Source organism: Harmonia axyridis, chromosome 7 (assembly GCF_914767665.1).
Source record: "Harmonia axyridis chromosome 7, icHarAxyr1.1, whole genome shotgun sequence".
In the NCBI taxonomy this organism is placed as follows: domain Eukaryota; kingdom Metazoa; phylum Arthropoda; class Insecta; order Coleoptera; family Coccinellidae; genus Harmonia; species Harmonia axyridis.
Genome location: NC_059507.1, coordinates 6234124 through 6252262, shown reverse-complemented (window position 1 = coordinate 6252262; position 18139 = coordinate 6234124). Strand labels below are relative to the sequence as shown.

Genomic DNA, 18139 nt, shown 5'->3' with positions numbered 1-18139 from the left:
GTCACCTATTTGCTAGGACGTCACTGCTTTTGCCTTACATCTCCATTAAAGCTCATTTTTACCTCAACAGGGGCAAGGCGTACAACGCAATCAGGCCCCGCAATGCTGTCTAATTGAGGTTTGCAAGGACTAAAGGGAAGAAAGGAGAATCGATCCTAGCTCCCACCTAATAGAATAGCAACATGAAGTTTATCCAGAACTAAAACGAAGCTAATTCTGTTGCAATTATTGTTGAGGTAAACTTGCACGTGGTATGTAATTGGCTGCAATGGAATTATACAGCAGGTCTGAAAGGTCGATTCTGAAAACTTTGCATCTAATTATGCATACAGATTGATGTCGAAATTGAGTGTTTAGTAGTGTATTTGAGGATTAGTGGAATTCGTGATGAATAAAGGGTGGGTGATAAACGGTAAGATCGAAATTATGCCGTAGCATGTCATTTCAGCTTTAATAAACTCGATTTCTCTTTGTTTGGAACTCTCTCCGCCTAGAAAGCTTCCGATTTCAAAACTTTTAGAGGGGAACGATTCATTATGAAATGAAAAGATGAATTAACTAAAGACTTTATTGATCCACCGATTTAATTCCCCGAATTTCTAATTTAAGTGGACTTCTAGAAACATGCCATTGACAAATTATTATGAACATTTTAAATTTTCGTTGATTTTTGATCGCTTGTTTCAGAAAAAAAAATAGATATACAAACACAAATAGATATACAATGGAATAAAATCGTCCTAATCCATCCCACGTTTGGGGAGCGATTAATATCAGAGCCGCAACTGTTACTATCCCCACTTCGACATTGAGATTAAATTATTTGTTTCTTCGATATCTTATCACCCAGATGTTTTGATGTTATGAGATTACTTAACCTCTGGTTCTGATTGAGGATCAAGATGAAATCATGCAAGACGTTTTGAATTATTATTTTGAAGGGTGTTTTTTTTCGAGGTATATAACTTTAAGTTAGCATTACTGTTCAAGATGGCAACCGATTTAACAGCTGTCAAGTTATTTATTCTCAGTTTGGTTTGGCAATTCATCATGAATAGACTCACGCCTAAGCAACGCTTGCAAATAGTGCAATTCCATTTCGAAAATAATGGTTCTGTGCGGAATACGTATCGCGCACTACGTACATTTTATTTTGTTTAGCGATGAAGCGCACTTCTGGTTGAATGGCTACGTCAACAAACAAAACTGCCGCATTTGGAGTGAAGCTAATCCTCAAGTGTATGTCGAAACACCGTTATATCCAGAAAAACAGACTGTTTGGTGCGCTTTAAGGGCTGGTGGAATCATTGGTCCGTACTTCTTCAAAAACGATGATGGCCAGAACGTTACAGTCAATGGTGATCGGTATAGAGCCATGATTACTAACTTTTTCATTCCTGAATTGAACAACCATGATGTCCAGGAGCTGTGGTTCCAACAAGACGGCGCAACATGTCACACAGCTCGTGCCACAATCAATTTATTGAAAGACACGTTTGGTGACCGCCTAATTTCACGTTTTGGACCTGTGAATTGACCTCCAAGATCTTGTGATTTAACACCGCTAGACTACTTTCTGTGAGGTATGTAAAGTCATTGGTCTATGCGGATAAGCCACAAACCCTTGACCATTTGGAAGATAACATTCACCGTGTTATTGCCGATATACGGCCACAAATGTTGGAAAAAGTCATCGAAAATTGAACGTCCAGATTGGACTACATCCGAGCCAGCCATGGCGGTCATATGCCAGAAATCATATTTAAAATGTAATGCCACTAGATTATCTTGCGGATAAATAAAATTCATGTCAATCGAATAATCCATCGTTGTTTTATTGCAATTTAAAGTTCTATAGCTCTAAAAAAACACCCTTCACATCCAAACAAAAATTTTCTTCTCGATCTAACCAACAGTTTTGAAATGAATTCCAATAGGAATACAATCGATAATTTCGAAATTCTACAGAAATAATAATCAACTGAGAAGGAAGATAAATCCTCTACAAGATTATTTCCAATGATGCCCATTGGCTTAAATTGGACAAACGTCAGGAAGATTATTTATGAATAGGTTAGTGTACTTTCAACATATGCAAAACGTTTAAATAATCATTTTAAGAATGATTTCGGAATTCTCCAAATAGAAAATAGAAGTAGGTACAAGATAAACACTCTTACAATTCATCGAAATAAATAGGTATAATTACCAAAATATTTTTTGAATGAACAAACAGATGTAAAATCCCAGGCGACAAAATGTACAATGCATTTGTTTAAAATTATTATATCCTGTCATTGTTCGGTCATCGTTCAAATTTTGTTACCTACAAGCTCTCTTTTGTATTAGTCGAATGAAAAAATGATCCTGAAGAAGCCACAGTCTTGGCGAAACAATTGTTATTGAAATATTTGGGGAAATTAATTTCGTTTTACTTAAATTCATTATTATTTCAATTCAATGGTGAGCATTTTGGTTAAGGATAATCCTGTGTTATTCCTATTCCCATCTAATCTATTAAAACTTTGGAGTACAGGCTGAACAGCTCCAATTTCCTTTCTTGTTCACAACTTGAGATAATAACATTTCAATTTAAACAGTTCGCATTGTTCTTGGTTTTTAAATGACAACTCTCACTTTGTTGAAGCAGTCACATTTCATTGAAGTACTTGGGAGAGTATTATTCTTGCGATCAATTAGCATCCCCAACCTTTTCCGAGTTCACAAGAGAGAAATAAGAGAAAACATTACCAGTTGATTTCATGAAATTTCTCTTGAGAACTCCCATTTGGAATCCGCTTTTTTTTCACGTTCATGATGAATATTAAAAATTACATTATACTCCCCAAGATGTCGAAAATAGCAGTGTCTAGTTCTCTTCTCTCGAAATGGATTTCAGAATTGTTCAAATTTTTATTACTAACGGATAATTTCTCGCTCTGACGGATTTTCGTAAATGAATTTTGCACTCACCTGAGAATACTGCCAGACGTCGTGTTGTTGTTTGTTTTCTCCTGGAAAATAAATTTGATGTGAGTTATTGTATCGATTGTTGGAGTTTCAGGGGATATTGTGGTCTTTTCATAATAAACACGGTTGTTTTAGGTATTGGGTTATGTTTACATTCGGATCAGAAATGGATTTTGTTGACGGTTATTTTTGCGTGTTTGTTTCACGAGAGAAGCAGGCTATCAGTTTGTCCAATTGGCTGTTATTTCCGGTTTTTCTTTTATTTAGTTATTTATTAATTATCGACTTTTTTATACATATAGAATAGATAAACTCAGCCGGCCGCTGTTTACATTATAACTCTCGAACGGAATATGTTAGGAACTGTATCTCTAGAATCCCAACAAGCAAGAATACGTACTATAGTAAAAAGAATAAAAGAAATCAATTAATTTTGTCTCATTCTTTTTACTTGTAGAGTTTAAATAACAAGATGGTATAATATATTTCATCCTCTGATTATTAAATGAATAAATTTAACTAGTTATGGTTTCACATTACAACCGTCAACAAAATTATTTGACAGTTCTGGCTCCAGAATACTACTTACACCATACAAAAATATTAAGTCTAGCTACGCAAATTTAGCTTCCTTTTTATTTTTTTGTTTGTCATAACTTGGAGCCAGTTGTTATGTGAAACCAGTTTAAACGTGGTGAAATGAGCAACGAAGACGGCGAACGCAGTGGGCGCCCAAAAAAAGCTGTCACCGAATACAAAATCAAAAAAGTTCACAAAATAATTTCGAATGACCGTAAAGTGAAGTTGATCGCAATAGCAGATATTGTGAAGATATCATCTGAACGTGTACATCATATCATTCAAGAATATTTGTACATGTGAAAGCTGTGTGCAAAATGGGTGTAGCGCGAGCTCGCAATCGATCGAAAGCAACAACGTGTTAATGATTCTGAGCAGTGTTTGAAACTGTTTAAGTGCAATAAACCTGAATTTTCGCGTCGATGTGTGACATGACATGGCTCCATAGTTTCACTCCGGAGTCCCATCGACAGTCAACTGAGTAGACTGCACACGATGAACCGAATTCAAAGCTAGGAAAAACACAACAGTCAGCTGGCAAGATTATGACATCAGTATTCTGGGATGCGCAAGGTATAATATTCATTGATTACCTCCAAAAGGGCCAGACCATCAACAGCGATTATTATATAGCGTTATTGTATCGTTGAAAGGATGAAATCGTTAAAGAACGGTCCCATTTGAAGAAAAAAGGTGCTGTTTCATCAAGACAATGCGCCATGTCACAAATCAATGAAAACAATGGCAAAATTGCATTAATTGGGCTTCGAATTGCTTCTGCATCCACCGTATTCGCCAGATCTGGCCCCCAGCGACTTTTTCCATTTCTCAGACCTCAAAAGAATGCTCGCTGAAAAGAAATTTAGCGCCAATGAAGAAGTAATCGCCGAAACTGAGGCTTTTTTTGAAGCGAAAGACAAATCGTACTACAAAAATGGTATCGAAAAGTTGGGAGATCGCTATAATCGCTGTATCGCCCTCGAAGGCAACTATGTTGAATAATAAAATCGAATTTTGCCAAAAAAATGTGTTTTACTATGGTAGACCGGGGACTTTTCAATTGGCCTGTTATTTACGTTTGCATTTCTGATATAGCGCTTTGAAGTACTTCATCAACTCGTTCAAAGTGTTTTTTCAAGAATTATCAGTTCTTACGTTTAAATTGAAGCCACTCAATTTCGCGCTAAATGGATATTAGAGATCACATAGAAAAGCCTTACTTTAGAATAAGCAGATCCACCCAAATTCCGTGCATCAATTGAAGTGTTCGATGTTGCCAACACAAACTAATAAACTTGAAGTAAATCACTGTCGGATCATCCAACACTGTAATATAACAACCACTAATTGCACATGAAAATTATTATTGGTACTTTTACCAATTCAAAACTAACAAATGTGTATGCGGCCAGTGCACGTTGCGCACTCTGCCAAAATTCTAACTATCGGTTTACTTTCAATAAGTGGAATTCCTCTTATACCGCGTGTAAAAATAGATCATTTTGTTTTTATTGTTTTTGAGTGGATCCGTTACACTCGGATGTGCTCTCCTACGCATCTGCACTCGGTTTTATTCCGTTTTATTGGTTCTTTTGACGGTTGCCCGCTATTTTATGGTAATAATGTCTATTTGATGCGTCTAAGATTTCAACTACACTACGATGAATGAAATCTATCCATCAAGTTGAATTATTAGGATCATAAGATCTCAACGGAATAGGAGATTATAATTAACTGCTGTTTATTTTTGAAACACTGCAGATGTCTATTTTCATTTTACCGATTTTCATGGCAATTGGTCATTGGGTCAGACTGCTAACGGTAGGTAGACTTTTATATACAGGGTGATTCATTTATGGATGTTTTCAGTTCGCGAGCGAATTTCTTAGCCAAAAATGAGAATAATTTCTATAGGTCTCTTCGAGGGATATAATGTTTTGATGATTTTGATTTTTGAAAACTGCAACTACTTGTAACGGGTGTTTTTTTAAGTGCATGAGAATTTTCGGTAGTTGTTGTCTATGAATTGACAGTTGAGAATGTCAAACTGTGTTGGTGTTCAGTAAGGTTTGGCAGAATTAGCAGGATCATTGGTAATGACACAACAAGCCTTTTCAAAACGCCTGAAGTCACGGGAAGGATTCAGAAACAAGGAAATTGAGTGCCGTACGAGTTGAAGCCGAGAGATGTTGAATGGCGTTTGTTTGCTTGTGAACATCTGGTTGCAAGGCAAAGACGGAAGTGATTTTTGCATCGCATTATGATTGAAGACAAAAAAATGGGTTCATAACGATAATCCCAAGCGCAGAAAATTATGAGGATATCGCGGCCATGCATCCACGTCGACGGCCAAACCGAATATTCACGGTTCCAAGGTCATACTCAGTATTTGGTGGAACCAGCTCAGCGTAGCGTATTATGGGTTGTTGAAACCGACTATAAAAATCATAGGCAATCGTTATCGAACGGAATTAATGCGTTTGAGCCGAGCATTGAAAGACAAACGGCCGCAATACAACGAGAAACATGATAAAGTGATTTTACAGCATTACAATGCTCGACCCCATGTTGCGAAAGTGATCAAGACATACTTGGAAACGTTGGAATAGGAAGTCCTATCCCACACGCCGTATTCTCCAGACGTTGCTCCTTTGGACTATCACTTGTTCCGATCAATGGCTTACAGGCTGGCTGACCAGCACTTCCGGTTTTATGAAGAAGTGAAAAATTCGTGGATTCGTGGATCGCTTCAAAAGATGAACAGTTTTTTCAAAGCGGGATTCGTACGCTGTCTGCGAGTTGAAAGAAAGTAGTGGCCGGCGATGGACAATACATTGAATCATAAATGTATAACCAGTTTTTTACAATAAAGTCTTGAATTTCGGAAAAAAAACGGCGGAAGCAAAGATGTACGTCTATGTATTTAAAGTTTTTTTTTTGAAATTGTATTTATTTTTCGAAGGAATAAAATTTGAGTTGATTTAATTTGATTTGTAATAACACCTTTTATTACTTCATTCAGAATAAATATATTGTATTGTATTAACATTCTTGTGAACATCTAGTGGTCCACTATAAAAAGATCTGGAGGAAAGAAGCGGGCAGTGTCTCAGAAAAAATACTATCCTGTTAATTTGCATTCGAAATTAGCATATCACAAAATGAAAACTGGAATACAAATTAGAATATCTATGAAAAATTGAAGTTGAATATCTTGTGGAAAGAAGGTGCTATGCGAAAAAAACCTGAAAAAAAAATCAAAATTTAACACACTATATTTTGAAAACAAAGCGTTTGCGGACCTATATTTATAGGACTTTTTTTCTTAAAATGATTCGAGGAATCTGTCATTATCGTTACCTCAAATTAGGGAACAAACCTGTTTTGTATAATTATGTTCCCTCAAATCAAAATCTTGGTTGCGCCGCTGCTTCGTATTGGAGCAATTAATATTTTAATTCATGTTAATTAAATCGAGGGAATTAGGAAGAGCTACACAATGTTATCATTCAATGAACTAGAACAAAAGTTCTCAAGCTGAAAAGTACTTTTCCTAAAAGAAATTTTAAGGGTTGTTTACAAAATTGGACGTCAGGTAAAGTGAAATATCATTCCCCTGAACAACCACGACAGGCTCCGCCTACAATAAACGCAAAATTAGCCATACATACCCCACTTCAGACAACGTAAAAAACGGGGGGGAGAATCTTGAAAGGAGTTCAAAACGAATGAATACGTAATTCGATATGGCACGCTCCAATCCCGTCAGCTTCTCCAACCTATTTTGATGAAGGTATGAAGAACATAGAGAAAACACCAAGAGGAACCGAATGAATAGATTATCTCTCCTTGTCATGAATAAAATATGCCGACCGAAATTCAGCTCAAGTTGGATTTCACCATCGATTTGTATCTCCCCTGATTACGAATTTGGAGAGATATCCAGAGAGGGACCACGAATGGCAGCAGGCCATTGTTTAAAATTTCAATAATAGGGGGGAATGTTTTTTGTTTTTCTATATTCAATTGTACGGAAGGGATTACATTAATCGATGAAATTTTGAGCGATGACAGGAAGATGATCTCTTCTTTTGTATTGCTATTCGATGTGTCAAATATGAGGTTTTTGTTCTGTTCCGTTTTTGAGTGCTCGTTCATCGGAAAGAGCACTATATCATTCCGTCTGTATTTTTTATTTTCGGACAGGGATGGTCTGCATTATTAAAGTTGATGACCGATGACGTCACTGATGACGTAAACAGGATGAATATAAAACGGAGGGTCATAGAGGTTTGATAAGATAGGATCGGATCTTAAATGCCGTTAAGAGGCATTACCATCACGTGGCTTTCCGCGTATCAGTCAAAAAATCTATTATTTCGTTTTCAATTGATCAGTTAAATCGTGGCAATCCCTATCAAATTCGTTAATGGGCGAAATCTGACTAGAGGTTCCGAGAATATGGCTGTTCGGAATATATTTTTCGCGATGATTTCAAAATCTTAGATGGAAAACGAAGGTATGAAGCTTCTTGTTAAATTTCATGTTGATCCCGTAACCTAAATCAGAAAACTATGGTCTAAAGGCAGAGAAATATGTTTCTGAGAGCAATAGTTCCTGATTATTATTAAGTGGTTGACTCACACCGCTACATTGTGCTCCCTACCAAGTGCTATCAGAGCTGTTCTCACCACTGTACCATCTATAGCTCCTCTTCCAGTTCCAGAGTTCTTATGAACTCCTCATTCCTACAAATTTTTCCAATGTCATTGAGAAGGTGACATCCAAATACTTCTTGGATCTTGCAATATTAAAATTCTGAAGGATCTTTTTGGAGCTATCGATTCCTGGAATATTCCGCCAGAGTTTTTTTTATACTACATCTTTATACTACAGAAATTTTGGTTTCTTTTTTTTCTCGAGTGACCAACGACACAGATTAAAAATACCGTATTATTCTTGCCAGTTTCATTTATGTAGGCTTGGTTATTCGATCGTCTAGAGGTATGATTCGATTACCTGGCCTTTCGTCTTTTTCTCCGTGACTTTGTTGGATTTGTAATAATTAAACTCTTTTGAATTATTTACATCTATTTACGAAGCCACAATTATACAGTACAAACTCAGTATTGAGAAGATCTTAATTACGTCTTAATTACAAGTTTCTCACTACGGTACTGAATTTCGTCTTTAACACTAGTTTTAATTACTCGAAACGTCTTGGATTATCACGTCTTCGTCGTACTTCAAGTTTTCGGTCGTCTCGTCTTTGATTTGTTCGCGACTCGTCTTAATCTAGTCCGCGAACCGTTTTTACGTCGTACGTCTTAAGTTGACCGACCGAACTTGTTCTGTCTTCCGTCTTAGACTTCAGTTAAACTGTACTGTCTGTACCCGGCTTTGGTTTAATTTTTTAACTGTGCTCTCTGCCGATTGGAACTACCCTCTCTTGAATATAGACCTCCCTTCTCTCGGTTTGACCACACCTTTAGGGGAAGGTACCATCCCCTTAGTCCAATAAGGGCTTTTGCCGTACCGCCCCCAAAGATCTTCGCGGATTCCTGGAAATCGAATATTCTAGAAGGACTAGAACCTGGTAAACAGATGTAACCATCTGGCACGACCGTGTTGTCTTCGAACCTTATCAACCCCCCAATAAATATCTTCAAGATTTACAACTCTTGACATATCTTCGACACCTCGAAGAATAACACATCCTTTTTACATTATGTACAATAACAATTCGTTCCCTGTAAATCAATTGAAACTGTCATGCCCTCGACACTAAAAGAAACTAATAGGTCTCCAAGCATCCGGTTGACCATCGCAATTATTTACAGGGAAACAATAAGTAACTGGATCCTACATTTATTCATTCAACTTTGAATCGATGACATGGTAGCTCTATGCTTGACTATTAGAATGGATTGCAACGTCACATTTCTAATAGTTTCTTTCTAGGTTCATCTTCGAGCATCTTTCGATTTCCACCTAAATATCTAAAAGACACTTGAACATGAGCCTAACAATAGTGAGCACTTGGTGTCTGTCCTAGACACTTCAACACTGGCTCCTGTTTTGGTGGTGCTTTCCCAAAGTTTCTTCCTACATTATCGTAGTAAATTTATTTTCAATGTTTACTTGCTTGCTCAGTTCATCATTATGAAGATTCGCTGATGAACTGTTGAGAGGACCAGACTCTCTTCTGTGCCTAGTTATTCTGAGATTGATCTCATGGACCAGTCTGCTTATCAGTAGATATATAGGCGTGAGATCTGTAATAATCAAATGGGCCCATAGCTCCAGCGATGCATACACAGGCTAACCTTCTTGTTTTGTTTAGGATCTAACTCACGCCATTCTGACCTACTTTGGCATTGCAGGCTACTTCCCAATAAGTAACAATTAGAGTCTCAATCATGACGTACAACCATAGCAGTATTTCTGAGGATCATACAATTGGTTTTATTAGTAGAGCGGCACTTTGATACCTATAACCAACCGATGAAATTATCCCAATAATATGGAAATGAATCAAGTTGGCTGTATTATTTCCTCGATTCCCATCAATGAACGTTGTCTCTCATAAAGGATTTTCCAAACTGAAATGGCTGTAACACTGACATAACGATATGTAAATAGTGCCAACAAAATGAAACGCTGCCAGCTATAAACGATGTTAAATATCGCTCCAGGACAATAGTATGTTGCAAGATAATCTTTTAATACGTCCGTATTTATGTGTACAGAATGTGGGGTTATGGGACGCAACTGAATTCAAATTCTAAAACCTTGAGCATGCAAAACGACTCTTTGTAATATTGTGTTCATGTAAATGGAAAATTTGTAGAAAATTGGTTTATGACAGTTGGGAGTTACGGCTCTCCTCCCAGATGAATCTGACGTGATGTAAATGGACTTTTTCCGTTGTTATATATATTTATTTGGTCATGAACACAACAATGCAACTGTGCCACTATCTGATTTCTTCTCAGCGCAGCGTAGGGAATAGGTATAGCTATAAAGTTGAGGTCGATGTATTTTTTAATAAGATAAGAGCATGAATATGAAACATTTCAAGGATTGTTTATATGATGTTTGAAGAGACACCTAAAGCAGCTCTTGGAGTGTTATTGATAGATGTTACAGACTTTCTTCAATAGTAGCGTTTGATCCAGTGGCTGCCTCAAAAAATCTAAATCGAATAATTATGCTAATCTTCTATTGGTATAGGTTTTGAAAGAATTAAATTGATACTTAGTATCTACTAAGATAAACGATAATATATACTGTTCTAGATGAGCAAGCTACTGTCGCTGGGTACATCATAGTAACGGGTGTTTTTTCGAGGTATTAAACTTTAAGTTGGCATTACTGTTCAAGATGGCGACCGATTTAACAGCTGTCAAGTGATTTATTCTCAGTTTGCTTTGGCAATTCATCATGAATAGACTCACGCCTGAACAACGCTTGCAAATAGTGCAATTTTATTTCGAAAATAATGTAATAATAAAAAATTCTGTGCGGAATACGTATCGCGCACTACGTCCATTTTATTTTGTTTAGCGATGAAGCGCATTTCTGGTTGAATGGCTACGTCAACAAACAAAACTGCCGCATTTGGAGTGAAGCTAATCCTCAAGTGTATGTCGAAACACCGTTACATCCAGAAAAACTGACTGTTTGGTGCGCTTTATGGGCTGATGGAATCATTGGTCCGCACTTCTTCAAAAACGATGATGGCCAGAACGTTACAGTCAATGGTGATCGGTATAGAGCCATGATTACTAACGTTTTCATTCCTGAATTGAACAACCATGATGTCCAGGAGCTGTGGTTCCAACAAGACGGCTCAACATGTCACACAGCTCATGCCACAATCGATTTATTGAAAGACACCTTTGGTGACCGCCTAATTCCACGTTTTGGACCTGTGAATTGGCCTCCAAGATCTTGTGATTTAACACCGCTAGACTATTTTCTGTGGGGCTATGTGAAGTCATTGGTCTATGCGGATAAGCCACAAACCCTTGACCACTTGGAATACAACATTCGCCTTGTTATTGCCGATATACGGCCACAAATGTTGAAAAAAGTCATCGAAAATTGGACGTCCAGATTGGACTACATCCGAGCCAGCCGTGGCGGTCATATGGCAGAAATCATATTTAAAATGTAATGCCACAAGATTATCTTGCGGATAAATAAAATTCATGTCAATCGAATAATCCATCGTTGTTTTATTGCAATTTAAAGTTCTATAGCTCTAAAAAAACACCCTTCACATTTTGCCGAACCTGGCTTGTAGAAGCAACGTTATTTGAATACGCATTTATTTATTAGGACATTTTTGGTTGATTATTGCGGGATTCTTCTCTAGATATTTGAAGAGAGATAGCACTCCGTTTCCAAGAAGAGGTCTCAATAATTTATTAGGTACTCACTTCCAATAGATATTGTATTACAAAAAGAAAAACGCTTCTAGGGTTATGAAAAGAACTACAACTTTCCCAGAACAAAAATATCAGTTATCATTGATAATAAGCGCAAATATTCAATGTAGGTGCTGTTTCCACAATCAGTATTGAGTGAATAATAATTCTTTTCAGTCGGAAAATGCGAATTTTTATTATGAAATTCCTCGCTCGATTTTTTTACTTTTCATAGACTAGACTGCGGAGGAGGAAATGAGTGAAAACTTCTCACTGAAGTTTTCACCATTCTTTTTCATCTGAGGATGGATTCTTGTTATTTATAATTAAATTCTTGGATGGATAATAATTAACATGTGAACATCTTTTATAAATTCTTACTCCAATATTTTATGAGGATTGAAGACGATTCTTTTTATGTCGGGGGTTTGCACAATGAAACAATTTAATTAATTAGTTTGCGACGAAACTGAAATAAAGAGGAAATAAGAATACATTAGGGTTTGGATGGCTTCCTCACTTCGCTTACATTAAGGGCCCAGATTTGCAGGCTCCCTATGAATAAATAAATAGAGACGAATTAAGATGAAAAAATTCGAGAGAAGCTTCCTGATTTGGAGCCAGTCAGATCAGTTGTTACCGACGTTGTTACGGTATTTCTTTTCGATATCATTCTAGAATATTCTATGGTGCTGGCAAAACAATTAATATAAAAATTTGCATGAAGCTTGAAATTATCATTTTATATTTACACGCAAAATTTCAACTCGGTCAGTTCAGTTGTCACTTTTTTTTTCCTATACTCTTTTTGGATTTCCCCTGTTGGTCACATAGTTGTCGAAATGGCGTTAAACACGAATAAAGATTTCGCGGTTGGGCACTTCACCCTCGATTATACTTGGAATATCAAATACATTTTCTATATAAAGTTTGTCAATATCAGTATAAACTCAGGGGTTCGTTAGAAATCATGAAAAAAAATTTAGAACATTCCCCCAAATTTTCAGTTCGAAATATTACAGGATTTGCCACATTTGTGGAGAAATGAGATTCCCCAATAAAATTGGATCGAATATATCTCATAAACAATTCGAAAAAGCGGAGCTGAAACAGATGGCGGTGCACACTTCTAAACCTATTTGCAATTCAAAATCGTAATTTGATTATTAACTCTGTTATCAATGCCATGGATACGTATTTGATGCAAACTGCGTATCAGTATGGTTTATTTAGGTACAGATCTTCTATGTGCTATAAGAAAGTACAATTCCGATATAAATGATGATATTATTTATTGATCGCCTCCACTAAAATTTGATGATCATTTGCCAGCTCAGTGAATTTTATTTCTGAGAAGTATGAGGTTGTTTGGTATCTGATACACAAAATAGTGATGTGAAGAATCGAAACCGTGTGCGCCGCTCCAGAAAAACTGAAAATATTGCAGCTGTAGCGGTGAGTGGTAGTCGAAATAAATAGATCGTAGATGTCATACAATAAGCTTAGGTATATTTGTAAACATAACGCCATCGAAATACTAGTCGATTTGTGTCTGCATCATACAGTTAATCTTGATTAAATATGTCAGCTTACGAGCCAAATCTTTGTCATTTGCGGGAGGTTTTAATTTTTTGCTTTAATATGAAGAAATTTTCGGCTGAGGCTCATCGAATGCAAGAATTGGCAGGATCATTGGTATTGACGCAATAAGCCATTTCAGAACGCCTGCAAGTCATCGGAATTATTCTGAACCAAGGAAATTGGATGCCGTACGAGTTGAAGCCGAAAGATGTTGAATGGCGTTTGTTTTCTTGTGAACAGCTGCTTGCAAGGCAAAGACGGAAGGGATTCCTGCATCGCATTGTGACTGGAGACGAAAAATGGGTTAATTACGATATTCCCAAGCGCATAAATTCATGGGGATATCTCTACGTTTCCAAGGTCATGCTCAGTGTTTGGTGGAACCAGCTCGGCGTACTATATTATGAGTTGTAAAAACCGACTGAAACAATCACATGCTATCGTTATCGAACGCAATTGATGCGTCTGAGCCGGAGCATTGAAATACAAACGGCCGCAATACAATGAGAAACATGATAAAGTGATTTTACAGCAATGCCCATGTGGCGAAAGTGATTTGGACATACTTGGAAACGTTGAAATGGGAAGTCGTACTCCACCTGCCGTATTCTCCAGACTTTGCTCCCTCAGACTGTCATTTGCTTCGATCAATGGCACACGGCCTGGCTGACCTGTACTTCCGGTCTTATGAAGAAGTAAAAAATTGAATCGATTCGTGGATCGCTTCGAATGACCGGTTTTTTCAACGCGGGATTCGTACGATGCTTGAGAGATGGGAGAAAGTAGTGGCCAGCGATGGACAATACTTTGAATCATAAATGTATAACCAGTTTTTCACAATAAAGCCTCGAATTCCGGAGAAAAAACGGCGGAAGCAGAGTTGTACGCCTATGTAACTTGTAGCCGGAAATCATATTTGAAAAATAAATATCATGAACTTCTATACCAGATCATAATAATACAACACTCATTCCAACAATATTCCTGTCTTGTATTTTTATTTCAAGTTTTCAACCTCTTGAAAGAAATTCCATCATTACTACCATTATTGACTCGTGATATAATCTACTATATTTCAATTTTCATCGTTATAGAAACTCTATTCTAGGAAATTCTTCCTCAAATACATGTTATCATCAAAAATAATCCTCTCTATATCGGTTTCCCATGATATCCAGCATCCATGTCTCCCCATCCCGGCTCAGCCAAGGCAAGAAAAAGAGGAGAGAACTTTTCTTCATTATAAAATACTACAGATGGGCAGAGAAGTTGACTGGAGTTTCAAAGTTCAATATGTAATTCCGAAAGTTTTCGAGCTATATTAAAAATTGGATAGTCCATTGTTGGAAATGAAAGGTTGGAGTGTGCTAAACTTGGCGGTTGTCGGTCTTTTATCGTAGGGGGATGCGCTATTATACGACAAACTTCAGGCCGGTGCTTGTATGAGAGAACATGGATGTGTAATGTTATAGAGATAAGGCCAATGGTCCGTTACTTCGCTTAATGTTACGTGGTTTTCTCTCTTTCACTCCGCATCGTAGCTATCGTTTATTCACAGATCATATGTTTGGAGAGGTTGATGCTACTCAAAAAAACGTAAAACGTTTTTCTTTTTCTCAAAGTGGGATTTTAACGGATGGCAGAAACTTCTGACGAACTTGATTTCGGGGATTTTGAATGGCTGGCAATTTAGTTGAAAGGAGAGGAGAGTTCGACGATAGATTCAACTGTCATCATTTGCCAGAGCGAGATGAACCTAGATAGATGTAGGTACAGCAATTAATAGTGATATTATTTATATATTAGGTGAACAACTTAGCTTCCGCCGTTTTACAATAAATGGCTGTAGCTATAAGTGGTAGTCAAAATAAAAAGATCGTAGATGTCATACTATAAGCTTAGGTGTTTGTAAACAATACACCATCGAAATATTAGTCGATTTGTGTCTGCCTCATAAAGTTATTCTCGTAGGTAATTGCACAAGTGCATCAAAATTACCGATAATTTTGCATGACAGCGTGTTGTCATAAAAACTGCATGAGTTCATTTTCATTTTTGGAGAAAGAGCCCGACACCGAAGGTGGAGGGCTCTTTCTCCAAAAATGAAAATGACCGAATGCAGTTTTTCAAAGAAAACACGCTGGAATGCGAAATTATCCGGTCATTTTGATGCACGAGTGTAATTCGGGGGAAATTTTCTCGAATAAACTGTTACATCACTTGTCAAACTGATATAGAATGGAATTGCCATAGATTCGAACTGTGTAAGATGCATAGAAACTATGCATCTATGAACAGAACAATTATCGCAGTGCAGTTTCGCTTCCTACAATGCAATTATCGCTGTAATTCTCGATAATTGTTCTCCAGATACATAGAATTTTTGACAGGAGGGAAATATTCGATTAAACATGTCAGCTTACGAGCCAAATTCTCGTCATTTGCTGGAGGTTTTAATTTTCTCCTTAAATATGAAGAAATCTGTGGCTGAGGCTCATCGAATGCTCTCGAATACATATGGTGAGGTCGCAATTAGTTGAAGAACGTGCCGAGAGTGGTTCCAACGCTTCAAGAACGGTGATTTCAACGTCGAAGACCAGCATGGCGTTGGAAGAGAGAAGGTTTTCGAAGATGCAGAATTGGAGGCATTACTTGATCAAGACTCGTCTCAAACGCAACAAGAATTGGCTGGATCATTGGAAGTGATGCAACAAGGCATTTGTAAATGCTTGGAAGTCATGGAAATGATTCAGAAACAAAGAAATTGAGTGCCGTACGAGTTGAAGCCGAGAGATGCTGAACGCCGTTTGTTTGCTTGTGAACAGCTGCTTGCAAGGCAAAGACGGAAGGGATTTTTGCATCGCATTGTGACTCTAGACGAAAAATGAGTTCATTACGATAATACCAAGCGCAGAAAATTTTGGGGACGGCCAAAACGAATATTCACGATTCCAAGGTCATACTCTGACCAGCTCGGCGTAGTGTATTACGAGTTGTTGAAACCGACTGAAACAATCACAGGCGATCGTTATCAAACTCAATTAATGCGTTTGAGCCGAGCATTGAAAGACGGCCACAATACAACGAGAGACATGATAAAGTGATTTTATAGCATGACAATGCGCGACACCATGTTGCGAAAGTGGTCAAGACATACTTGGAAACGTTGAAATGGGAAGTCCTACCCCACCCGCCGTATTCTTCAGACGTTGCTCCCTTGGATCATCATTAGTTTCGATCAGTGGCACACGGCCTGGCTGACCAGAACTTCAGGTCTTATGAAGAAGTAAAATATTGGATCGATTCGTGGATCGCTTCAAAAGATGACAAGTTTTTTCAACGCGGGATTCGAACGATGGCCGAAAGATGGGAAAAAGTAGTGGCCTACGATAGACAATACTTTCAATCGTAAATGTATAACCAGTTTTTTAACACTAAAGCCTCGAATTCCGGACAAAAAAGTCGGAAGCAAAGTTATACGCCTATGTATTCGTATTATTATTTGAAGTACCCAAGCTTTTAAAAACATATTATTATCCAATCTCCAACAAAATAACAGAAAATAATTATCCCTAAATTTTTTTCAGTCCGCTCGCATATTGTTTCAACTCAACAACATTCGATAATTGCATCTGAAAGCATCCAGAAATTATATTTGGAATTCCTACAATCAACATCAACATCGCATGTAATATTCAGACTAAAACAACGATAATTATGGCGAATTGATGGAAATCGAATACCGCCATAAATCTGTCCTCTCAAAAGACCCAGGTGATCATTGTGTCAACAATTGGCTTACGAGAACTCAACAATTTCAATGAATTACCTCAATTACACAATTAAATTTGATAATATGAATTTACAATTCAAAAATTTCACTGTGATAAAATATTTCTCATTCACCGTGACATGTTAATAATGAGGTCAAATGAAAATGCAATTCCAAAATAGATGAAATGTGATTCGGATTATGATAAAATGTCATTGGGACGGTAATTCTAATAATGGCTTTTGGATTTATGAATTTTGTCTCGTTGTTATGTTAATGGTATCAAAATTAGTCCTCTATGGTTGTTTGTATGATTTGATAAACAGGGTGGCCATTTGAAAACGAAACAGACGAGATTACAGACGAAATAAAGTTTTTCGATAGAAATGCTCGGACAGGTCGATTTCTGTTTCGAGGGGGACAACTTAAGATGTAGGTTACGGACGCATAGCGCTTCAACCCTTGCTAGTACAACCCCCACCCCCAATTTTTGAATAGGGAAGATGGGGTGAGTGATACCTCAATTTAAAGGTATTTTTATACTGATTTCAGCACAGTAATTGTTTTTTCATTTTATGCATTAGTTCTCGAAATATTCTTAACTAAGTATTTGAAAATGAAGTGGTGTTTTCATGGCACTTGTAGTAATCGACATTTTGAGCTTCAAAACAACTATGACTGTGGCTTCCTTCCTGTGTAACTAACGCATGAATATTTCGAGAACTATTGCATAAAATGAAAAAACAATTACTGTGCTGAAATCAGTATAAAAATACCTTTAAATTGAGGTATCACTCACCCCATC

At 37.2% G+C, this 18139-nt stretch overlaps 1 protein-coding gene across 2 annotated transcripts in view; it reads right to left on the bottom strand.

Annotated features, from left to right (window-relative positions):
• Nucleotides 1–18139, bottom strand: part of LOC123684073 (gamma-sarcoglycan) — a 153356-nt gene that overhangs the window by 34412 nt on the left and 100805 nt on the right. Inside the window, exons 1-2 of one of the 2 annotated variants that reach the window (XM_045623182.1) lie at nt 4770–5008; nt 2974–3014 (exon numbers count right to left, since the gene is read on the bottom strand). Coding sequence is in view for 1 of the 2 variants with exons in the window: in XM_045623181.1 (XP_045479137.1) it covers nt 2974–3014 (41 nt within the window). In the remaining variant the exon portion in view is untranslated. Of the gene's footprint in view, nt 1–2973; nt 3015–4769; nt 5009–18139 lie in introns of those variants that run through there. The other variant, XM_045623181.1, reaches the window with a different exon arrangement.